General features: G+C 41.8%; 1 protein-coding gene across 1 annotated transcript in view; it reads left to right on the top strand.

The window, feature by feature from the left end:
- LOC126090833 (mitogen-activated protein kinase kinase kinase 15-like) overlaps positions 1-12,211 on the top strand; it is a 183,302-nt gene that overhangs the window by 120,412 nt on the left and 50,679 nt on the right. Inside the window, 1 exon segment of the mRNA XM_049907015.1 lies at positions 5,359-5,644. Coding sequence (XP_049762972.1) covers positions 5,359-5,644 — 286 coding nt within the window.

Here is a 12,211-nt window from a genome sequence, read left to right on the forward strand (position 1 = left end):
TTACAAGGCCAGATCAGTCAATCATCCAGACTGTTGCCCTTGCAACTACTGAAAAGGCTGCTGCCCCTCTTCAGGAACCACACGTTTGTCTGGCCTCTCAACAGATACCCCTCCGTTGTGGTTGTACCTACAGTACGGCTATCTGTATCGCTGAGGCACGCAAGCCTCCCCACCAACGGCAAGGTCCATGGTTCATGGGGGGGAGATATTTAATCACAATGAAAATAATCAGTTATCGACAATATACTGTAAAGGGATAAATAGATGTAATGTAAATGGAAGATAATAGATAGATAGTCTTTCCTTCTCATCATGCTTAGTAAGTCTCCTCTGACCTGGAGCTCTGGGTGACTATTCTGAACTTTACCCTATTTCCTAAACCTCTCCAGTCCTTTTCCTTCACTCCTCTTCCTTCCCCCTCAACACTTCTGCCAGAAGAAGCTTGTAAAAGTTAAACCTGTTTGTGTTTTCTTGCCACTGCTTGGTGAGTGGATTTTTTATGTCTATTTACATTAGATATTTAATCAGCATTGCTGTCTCAAGCAGACCAGCATTACTGTGTTAAGACATTATACATTTTTTTTGTGTACTCATCTGTGTTAACCTATTTTTTCCAACACTGAGAGCAAGCTGCCACGTATCACACCATATGCTGTAGAAAATCTATCCAGATAATCTTGTATCCTTCTACAGTCACTCAAAGGCAGTACTTTCCCGTACACTACAACTACATTGTCAGAAAGTTACAGATATTTGCTTACCCTGGTTATCAGATTCTTTATGCGTGTTGAAAATGAGAGCAGTCCTTATGTGCTACTTGGGTCCCCTTTTGTTTTCCTCATAAGAGATGCTTGTAACACGGTTTGTAGTTTTGACAGAATTTTTAATAATCTTATTCACCCAGGCTGTTTATTTAGATTTTTGTAACTTTCTCTGACATCCATGTGTTTTAACAGCTAAACCTACTACATCCATCTTCTGTTTGTCTCGTTTTTCATCTACCATTCTCAGCTCACCTCTCTCTGCAACAATTTGTACACCGTATCCATGAAATTTTCTTCTATGCTGGGTAGTCAATTACACTCACTTGCAAATGCTGCCCCTCCCATTCAGCACATTAGACTTGCATTTGGCCAGCCTGATATAGATTTTCCGTGATTTCCATAAATAGCTTCAGGTAAATGTCAGTTCCTGGGAAAGGGCATGGCCAACTTCCTTCCCTAATGCAATGGGATCAATGACCTTGCTGGTTGGTCTCCTCCCCCACATCAACCAACCTCTCCCCCTCCTCCACACACACACACACACACACACACACACACACACACACACAGAGCACCTGGCCACCACCTTGATTGTTTATAGGCAAGGTGATTGGACAGACAGAAAGAAAGGAGTGAGGCAAGAGGGAGTAGGGAAGTCTTGTAGGAGTTTCCTGTCTCCCAGATAGGAGAGGAGGAGATACCAGGTTCTCAGCAGAAGGGATAAAATAAGGATTGATGATGGAAAAAGTCATAAAACTTGATGATATGCAGTAGTTTCAGCTACTAAGTGGTAGAGTTAGAGATTCATGATGATCATTCATGTGGGTAGACAGCTGATCAGTTGTGTTTCCTATGTAGAATCCAGCAGAATGATTGCAGCATAGCTTGTTTATGTCTTGGCTGTAACTTGTTTATGTCTTGGCTGCACTCTCATGGAGCCATGCAGTTGGTTTGATAGGAAACACCTATGATTGAAGTGCAGGAGGACTGAGTGAATGGGACAGCTCTTGCAGATGGTTCATCCACAGAGCAATGATTCATGTGGTTCAGGATTGTGGTTTAGATTGTTGTGGGGATGGACAAAAATATTATGTCAGCCTGTTGGGTGAATAAATACCACTTTGATGAGGATAAGCTTTTGAGTAGATATCCCACATTTAAGCATGTGATGAGAGGTATTTGAAGTCCTGGCAATGGATGTGATTTAGTTTTCAAAGCCCAAGTGATGGTGGTCATTGGCTGGTTTTCTTTAGTGATGGATTTGTTGGTGTCACAGGAAGGTATGACATGGGAAATCAGTTTTCAGGACTAATTGGGAACGATATTGTCTGTCCATAAAGGTACCTAAGAAATTGATACCCTTTGCCCTCAGGTGGCTGGTACAACTTTCTCAGCACCATCTGAGGAAGTTATGTAAGCTATTTACATCTTGCTGCCGCTTGGGAGTTCCACTTACCACCAGATGACCCATCAGTCTCATTCAACTAGCCACAAACCTGCTTTCACCCCATACATCCTAAACCGATCCCTGTAGATACCTCAGTATTGCTAATAACTTCACTTGTCAAGAAACAGCTTTCATTTGCTAATTCTTATCAGTGGAAATATTTCTTTGCTGTCCATGCCACTACTAGCTCAGACAACTCACTGAAAATTGTCTTAACCATTTCTGACCTCTCCCTACCCATTATCGCCCCTGACCATCCTTTCCATACAGCCAGACTCTGTTAACCTACCATGTTCATGCCGGTCGCAGTGGCCGTGCGGTTCTAGGCGCTGCAGTCCGGAACCGCGGGACTGCTACGGTCGCAGGTTTGAATCCTGCCTCAGGCATGGCTGTGTGTGATGTCCTTAGGTTAGTTAGGTTTAAGTAGTTCTAAGTTCTAGGGGACTAATGACCTAAGATGTTAAGTCCCATAGGGCTCAGAGCCATTTGAACCATTTTTGAACCATGTTCATAAACCAGTGACAATAGAATGAGGGTCTCCATCAACTTGCTGACACTTCTGCTTATAGACTTTGCCACTATAATCCCATCTGGGTGTTCAGCAACTCCTTAAAACATGTAGGACCATCTCAAAATATGTCGTATAGACCCTTCTCAAAATATGTCACTTGTTTCATAAAATCTCAGGTGTGCAGCCACATAAATTCAACTTCTTCTAATATTGTGGCTGAATACCACCAGCCATCTTCAGAGTGAGCCAAGGTGACTGATGCTCCAGCACTTTCTCTGTCCTTTTAAACCCAAGGACTGAACCACTGCGCATGCGGCCACAGATACACAAGGTGCCAGAGATGTTGATCGGCAGCAAAGAGGTATGACATATGCATGGAATAAATCTATGGCTGTGCAGTCAATCCACATGGTGATATCGATGTATCACTGTGAGCTGCACTGCCGTGATGTTTGTGATTTAATTACAGAAATTGCTAGATTCCATGATTTGTTAAAGCTGAAGCGACTATCTCTAATAATTTATGTAATTAAATAACAAAGACTATGCAGCTTGCAGTGATACATCGATATCACTGTATGGATCTACTGCACAGCCACAGATTTATTCCATCCACACATATGCTTATGTCATACCTCTTTGCTGCTGATCAGCATCACTGACGCCTTGTGTGTCTGTGGCCGCATGCTCAGTGGTTCGGTCCTCAAGTTTGAAAGGATGGAGCAGGTGCTGGAGTGTCAGTCACCTTGGCTCACTCTGAAGATGGCTAGATGGTATTCAGCTGAAATATTAGAAGAAGAAGTTGAATTTATGCGGATGCATGCCTGAAATTTATGGAACAGTCTTTGTGCCGTGAAAATATGAAGATGCCATTTCCCTCCTTATACCGGTAATCCAGTGTGCATCTATCTTTTACTTGCACCCTCAGTTCTACAAAGTTAACTAGAGTCCCTGCTGATCGTTTCACTTTGGTAAGATATCTGCCTTTGGTGACAGGCATCTCCAACCAATTGTCCATAGTCTACTTTCCTACATTCAAATCACTAATCACTTCATTTCCCAATACCACCAGATACTGCTTGTCACTGCCGATATTATGTCCCCGTAAACAAACGTCCCTCACATCCACGCCCTTACTACAGTGAAATACCACCATGTTGTCATTGATATTAAACTGACAACCTTCTCCCTAATCCTTTTGAGCAATCACATTCTGACACACAGCTGTTTCTCCTCCATAGGCCAAATCTAAAAAAAATTTTGTGCAAGTTAGGGGTTCCAAAATGCCACCTGCCAATGCCATTCTGCATATGTGCAACATAGAGGAAAACTGTGTCCTTATCAAATGGAATAACCACCAATTTTACTTTGATGTAGGCAGCTATCATATGTTATATGTCAAAAAATCGCTCGTAGACTTCCTTGGTACACTTGGGGTGCTGCATCTTTATTGGGAAACTGGAATTACATGAGATATGCTGACAACCTTTTCAGGACCCTTATAGAAGGATGTTGTCTTGTCCAGCTAGTCCTGAGTTAAATTTCCATCATGGGTCCCAAAACCTGCACCTCACAGGTTGTTTCACTGCAGGCTACTCAAGTATAAGATCAGCTACATATGCCTAACCACCACTTCCTACTGCAAACCAGTCACAGGCATTTCATGTCCAATCACATGCGGGGTTACTTGTGAAAACAGCCATATCACTACCAGCTGCCCTGCAATTACTGTGCAACTTGAAAGCTCACTGCCAGGCTGTGGATAACTACAAACTCATTGATTTGCTGAGCATGCTGTGTGCCACCACACAACATGACTTCAACAAGTGCTTCAATACCTGTGCTTTTTGGATACTTTCTCACAGCACCAGCTCCTCGGAACTACACAGTTTCACCAGCACGTCGTCTCTTTCCCCCAAACCGCCTGGCCTAAATTGCCTTTTTTCTCTTATCATCAGCTGCTCCCTTCCCACTCACTTGCCCCAGTATTACTTGCGAAAGCAGTGCGCGTACACACACACACACACACACACTCTCTCTCTCTCTCTCTCTCTCTCTCTCTCTCTCTCTCTCTCTCTCTCTCCCCCCCCCCTCTCTCCCCCTCCATCCCCCCTCTCTCCCCCTCCATCCCCCCTCTCTCTCCCCCTCCCCCCTTCTCCCCTGTGCTCTTTCCCCTCCCCCTGCCACTGTCCCCTACGCCTTTCTCCTGCTTCACCCACAACCCTACTCCTATCCCATCCTGGGCAACCTCTCATAAGCAGTTTTACTCTGTAACCACATGTATGTGTGTGTGGGTATGTGCGTGTTCACCTGTGGAATTTCATACTTTCATCTATTGTTGACATTGTTTTTAAAATTTTTTATATTCTCACACAATGAATGAGGAATTATAGACTGAAATTTTGATTCTACCAGAACAACGAAATTGTAGTAGCAAAAACCAGTTTACAGTAAGAACAAGTTCTATGTACAGATCTTTATTTATTTTTTTACTTATCCAAGCATATCAAAGTAAGTTGAACTCTTTGAAGTATAATGGAATTCTTGAAGTGTGCATCCTATTTTATTGTGAAAACTATTCAGATTGCTGTAAAAGCCAGATGACTACAGTAACGATCTTTATTAATTGTTCACAGTCTCAGTACACCCACATACGAGACAGATCAAGAGGGTGGTGTAAATATGACACGACGAAGTTCATCAGGTGGCTTACTTTCCCCAGAAGTTGACATACCTACACCTAAAGGAGGTGGAGTTTTGGGATTGGGAGAGGCCTCAGAACAAGATGGATTTTATTTGTTGAAGAAAGATTCCCAGAGACGCATGACTCTGTCAAGAGTTATCAGCCAAGATGAGCAAAAGATCTGTGAGGTGTGGATGCAGAACATACAAAGGGAGCTGCTAGCAACAGTTCTTTCCACAGTAAGTTTATATTTAACTACAAACTGTAATTGAAATTAGATATTACAAAGTCGTGTCTCATCCAATATGAACCTTCTGTTTGATTAAGGCTGTTGTTTAAAACTGAAATGTGAGCTCAGGTATCTTTCTTTGGGAGTAACATTACTAACAGAGTCACCTGAACACTCCTCATGGTCCATCTCAAATGCTTCAGTATATGGGTACATTTCTTCTATTTCCCCAAACTTTCCTGCATAATCTACTGCAGTAATTCTCTTAATATAAGAATGTTGCTAGGATGACCTAGCCACATCTTGTAGGATTGCTTTCAGAATGAAACTTCATTCTGGAATAGTGTGTGTGCTGGTGTGAATATTCCAGGTGATGTAGAACTTTCTGCAGGTGTTTAGTTGCATACTTTGGGAACATAGAGGAGAGATTCTCACAGATTGAAAATTCTGTAAGTTTCGCTACCAATATCTGTAGCTGATGTACAGTGAATAAGACTTATTTTTAAATGTGAGTTGGGTTGTGAGGCATACACAGACAGTTCAGTTATTAGAGTAACCATCCACAAAGAGCACAGATCCATTCAGTCTAGGTTCAGTACACAAATTTAGCCTGTTAGAAAGTTAAAAAGAAATTCACTTACATCCCATTCCAGACATCAGTGTCACATACTTTCTATAGTGTCAACATCAAATATTCAGTGCTGAGGATGAAGATGTACAATACAAATAGAAAAAATTTAAAAGCATCATTCAGTATGTCCTAGGGAAGTCTGTTCTGAGCAGGGTCTAAAGGGATGGGAAAGACCTACCTTGTTAGAAAACTGCTACGTGAACAGAGAGAGCTTCATCACAGATTCAGGAGAAATAAAAACCTATCAGAGAAATGAAAGCTGGGAGGAATGATAGAAGTGTTCAGTGACTTTGAAAGTAAGTTTTATCAATTGATCTGACTAAAAACCCTTAGATGTTTTCATTGTATATAAAATAGTAAGCATTTGTTCAGTCACTTGGGGATCATACTCTCACCAGAACACAAGATGACAAAGAGAAGGTGAAAACATTGAATTCAATCTTCCAAAGAACAGAAGACCATAATACACAGAAGATCATAACATGGTCCCTTCTTTCAATCACCGTAAGAACTTCGAAATGGTAAATATTGGTATAACCATTCACAGAATAGAAAAACAACTACAGTCAATTATTAGTGGCAAGGCACCAGGATCAGATGCGATACCTTTAAAATTCTACAGAGATTATGTGAAAGAACTTGCTACCATACTAGCAGCTGTTTGTTGTAGGTTGCTGAGCAATAAAAGGTACCTAGCAACTGGAAAAAGTGCAGGTTATTCCCATTTTCAAGAGGGATCATAGGACAGATGCACATAATTATAGTCTTATATCACTGACATTAATCTTTTTCCCATAAAAATTAACATGGATTATGCAAACAGAGATCTTGAAAAACCCTTGCAAAAATCTTCAGAAGCAGTAGTGAAGGCTGCAGAGGCAGACAGACAGAAACTGGGACAAGTGTATCACTTCCAAAAGAGATTATTTTGAGAAGGACCATCAAAATTACCAGGATGAGTAAAGGTACGTTGGGAAAAAAAGGAAGAAAGAATTTATGGTCGTGCTTTGTTGAACATGCCTCGTATTTCAGAGCTTTCTACTTTAGGCTTCACTAAACCCTTGGTTCGGAGTGTAATTTGATTTTGACAGCTTTCCTGGACGGCAGTAAATTCAGGAACTTTTTGTGAATGCTTCAGCAATTTACTGGTATTTTGACATTTGAAATGGCTTTCCTTTGTATGTGATCTGATTTCACTCACTGCATATCGACTCGTGAGTGTTCATCAAAGACCTCAGACTAATTGCTAATGTAAAAGAGCCTCATGTGCACTCCACAATTCTCTGCTACCCAAATAGCTTCTGCCTCTGAGTAGCACAATCATTACTTATCAGGGGAAGTCGTACAATTCTACACCCCATAATGCAGGTCGTGAAACCTCCAGCCAAGACCGTCACAGAATTGATGTCGCCTCTGGTTGAGGCTCTCGCTTGGTTCCAAACCAAAGGATTCCAATCAATTCTGGACATGATACTGCAGATTGTAAGCTCTGCTTGCAACCCATGAGGTCTGGCAACCTGCCAGTCACACCTATGAGCTGAGGATGACCTCAGAACCCAAGGATAGGCATAATTGGTGATTCTATGAGCCAAAACTTGTAACGATTGCACTCTGCACCCTCAGTAGCCAAAGACAGGGCCTCTTCCACATCTTGGATGAGGCCCTCCAGCAGACATACCCAAGAGCACATTGGACTTCTTTCCAGCCCTGGACACTCTTTTCCTAAGAGGCTCCAAAATGCACTCAACATTGGAGCTCCCGATAAAATCACAAGACAAAGACTGCCAGTGATTACATATTTTACTTTGAGTAGTATTCTTGGTGCACTCATTCAAAGCTGTTTTGCTCCCTATCTGTTGTCAAATTAACTGTTCTTTCGGATGTGCAGCAGCTAGTAGTGGCTGCCTTGATTTGTAAATGTCAGCTATGCTGAATAGCCCATAGGTAATCACCCATGGTGCAGTTCCTCTGCTGAAGCACCTTAAGCATAATAATTCTTAGTTTTCTTGTTTTTGTTATGTTGCATCTACATTTAACACTGTAGTAGCACAGTGGTTTTTATTGGTCATAAAAATGAAGTAAAGATGATATAGTCATATTCACTGGAAAGTCAGTGTGAAACATCATGCACATTGGCTGTCACACTGTTCTTGTTTTGAGGTTGGAGAGCAGGAGGAGAACTGAAAAGCTTTTAAGACGTAAAGTTAGAAGAAGACTGCACGGAAAGGAGGACCAGATGTTATGTATCAGATAGAGAGAAGAAATTATGTAAGAAAAATAGAATATTAGGGAAGATTGGTTGTACAAATGAATTTCGATAGCTGGCCAGGAGCTGTGAAAATTTTGAAAGTTGCATCCAAATATAAACCAATATATGCTTCAGATATTTAAGATGGGTTTTGTAGATGTTTGATTTATTTTTAATATTGAGCATTTGCTTAATTGTTTTTGTGTAATAATAGTTGCAGACCTGCAAAAATAGTGCTATTCTGCATTTGCTAAACTCGCAAAAAGCATCCTCCTTTGGAAGATATATCTGTGAGTTGAGGTAGGCAAGCAGTTGGAGTAGTGCAGACCCTCGAGTGATATACTTTAGTCTTGTTCAACAACAGTTAATGTTTAGATATCTAAGTTGAGTGAAATATATAATCTATCAAACAATGGTAAACTGTGTTAACTTTTTTAATGCTTCAAAAATCACAAGAGGAGAAGGTATACATGGAAAGGGTTTGGAGATATGGAAAGATTCCAGCTGGCTTACATCGTGGTCAGACAGAGATTCTGAAGTTAGATATTTGTGAAAAGAAGTGGGCTAGTGGAGTACTGATGAGTAATGAGATGTTTTTGAAGTTCTTTGAGACTGCAGATACTATGGTAGTGAATACCACAGCAGGCAGTTCAGTTGTACAGGAATGGATGTTTATAAGAAGAACAATCATGGAAGTTGGATAGGAAAGTACAGTATACAAGCAAAGTAACTGTGAAAAATCTTTGGTAACAAAAGAACTACTTCAACTGATTGACAAAAAATGAAGTGCAAAAATGTTCAGGGAAATTCAGGAATGCATAAATATAATCCATTGAGGAATAAAATAAATAGGAAGTGCAGGGAAGTGAAGGTGAAATGGCTGCAGGAAAAATGTGAAGAAATAAAAAAAGAAATGGTTATCAGAATGATTGATTCAGGATATAGAAAAGCCTAAACAACCTTCAGTGAAATTGAAAGCAAGGATATCAGCATTGAGAGTACAGTGGGAATTACACTGTTAAATGCAGAGGTGGGAATGGGTAAGTGGAAAGAATACACTGAAGGCCTCAGCAAGAGGGAGGACTTGTGGCATGCTGTGACTGAAGAACAAATGAGAATTGATGTATAAGACATAAGGGATCCAATATTAGAGTTCAACGGGCTTTGGAAGACTTGTAATCAAATACGGCAGAAGGAATTGATAACATTACTTTGGAATTTCTGAAATCATTGGGAAAGTGACAGCCAATGGCTATTCAGGTTGGTTTGTAGAATCTACAAGTCTGTAGATGTACATCAACATGTACATCTTCATTTACAGTAGACTTTCAAAAAAATATGTTCACACAATCCCAAATATAGCAAGGGCATGTAAGAGTGAGAACTAATGCATTCAAGCTGCTGACAAGCATAATGTACAGAAAATGAAAAAGAAAATTCAGGCTCTATTTGATGACAATCAGTTTGAGTTTTGGAAAGGTAAAGGAAGCAGAGAGGCAATTCTGATATGGCAATTGATAACAGAAGCAAGACTTAAGAAAAATCAAGATATGTTCATAGGATTTGTTGAACTGGAAAAAAGTGTTCATCAATCAAAGATGTTCAAAATTCTGAGAGAAATAGGAGTATGCCATACGGAAAGATGGGTAATACACAATATGTACAATAACAAAGAGAGAGTGACTGTTGTGACTTGCCGATCATTGAAAGCGCCGCCGCGCAATTACGTGCGTCCTGTAAGTGCGGCGCTGTCTGCCAGCCATGCAGCAGCTGCGCCACTTAAGCGCCCAGCCAAGCAGCGGCCACTAGACTGGACCTCAGTGCTCATTCGAATGCTAACGTGTACACATGTCTTGCTTGTCAACTTACTCTGTGACTTATATGCATTGTGTCGTTCTGAAATATATGTGTTAAACTTGACATTATAACAATTGGCGACGAGGATGGGTTTTTTCCTTTTTTTCCGAGCAATTATTGCAAAATCTCCTTGAACAGCAAACGCTTCTAACAGCGGCGATTCGCGATTTCGTCACGGCGTCAAATGCGGGGCGTTTCTCGTTGTTGGCTATACCTCCTTTTCCTCCTTACGACGAGACGGAGGAAGACTAGTCTGATTATGAAAAAGTCTTCGACAGCACTTCTTGGCATTTCATGTCACGGACGAACAACCATGTAAGTCTCTGTTCCTTTCCTGGATTTCACCTCAAATGTATCGGTTGTTGTCGCAATTGGCTCCTTTGAAGGATCCTGCGTCTTTGTCCTTTGCTGAAATGTGCTCACTTCTGTCTGTCTGTTTTCAAAAGCAAACACATGTGGTAGCCTCTGGTGTTGCCTTTTATTGTTGTCAAAAACAGCCACATCAGTCCTATCGTGCTTGGGCTGCTGAACTTCAAGGCCTCAGTTGGAAGTGTCAATTTGTCACTGACGTTCACAAAGAATCCTATGCCGATTCCATGGTACAGGATGCTATTATCCGCTCGGCGCCCGACAAAGAATTTTGCAACATGCCCTTCTGTTGGCGAATCCGACTCTAGATGAAGTTCTCTCCATTGCGCAGTCTTTTGAAATTTCTCGCGCCACTGGGGCGCAAATAGAGGCATGGGGTGATGTTGGGGAAATACAACCTCTGTGCGCTGTTGACGACACGTACGGCGCGTCCCCGCCAGCCGACGTGGCCGCAGTGCGCTCGCACGCGCAGCCTCGGCCTAGCCGTAAACAACCCATTAAGAAACTGCAGCAAAACCCCCGGCAACTTCCTTCATGTCTGCGGTATTTTACGAAACATTCACACGAGGATTGTCCCCAACGTTGGGCTGTGTGTCACAATTGCAAAAAGAAAAGTCAAGTGTCTTCAGTTTGCAAATCCGACCGCATACATGATGTTCATGAACATGACGCTGATTCTGATTGTGTGTTGTCTGTCAATTGCACTTCTTCCCTTTCAGGGAAGTTATTCCTCACTGTCCAAATCCTAGGTTGAGATGTTCGCATGCAAGTGGATACCGGTTCTGCTGCCACTATAATTAATTCTCAGATGTATCTTCAGTTGGGTTCTCCACTCCTGCCACCTGTCACTCGGCAATTACGGACGTACAATAAACAGAAGATTTCTCTCTTGGGACAGTTTAATGCTGAGGTACCTTACAAATCCGTCGTTTGCACTGTTCCCATATTTGTGGTCGACCAGAGCAACACAGAAAATCTTTTTGGTTTCGATGCCTATCGTGTTTTTGGGTTCTCCATAGATGACTCTGTCAATGTTGTCTCTGATGCTATTCCTTATGCTCAACTGGATTCCTTGTCGACGACATTTTCTTCCCTTTTTTCTCCTGGGTTAGGCCGTGCAAACGACTTTGAAGCTCATATCACGCTCAAACCCACTGCTCGGCCTAAGTATTTTCAGGCTCGGCCCATTCCTGTGGCCCTTCGTGATCGGGTAAAACGGGAGTTGGATCATCTCACTACTTCAGGGGTCTTGCTTCCTGTCACTTTCAGTGAGTGGTCCTCTCCTGTCGTTGTCGTTGCTAAGCCAAATGGTGATATTCGTCTCTGTGGCAATTTCAAAGCCACTGTAAATGCTCAATGCCTCATCGACACTTACCCTATGCCCCGTCCTGAAGAACTGTTCACTAAACTTGCTGGAGGCCAGTATTTTTCTAAAATTGACCTGTCAGAAGTTTATCATCAACTTCCTCTCG

The sequence above is a fragment of the Schistocerca cancellata genome, chromosome 1, assembly GCF_023864275.1.
Source record: "Schistocerca cancellata isolate TAMUIC-IGC-003103 chromosome 1, iqSchCanc2.1, whole genome shotgun sequence".
In the NCBI taxonomy this organism is placed as follows: domain Eukaryota; kingdom Metazoa; phylum Arthropoda; class Insecta; order Orthoptera; family Acrididae; genus Schistocerca; species Schistocerca cancellata.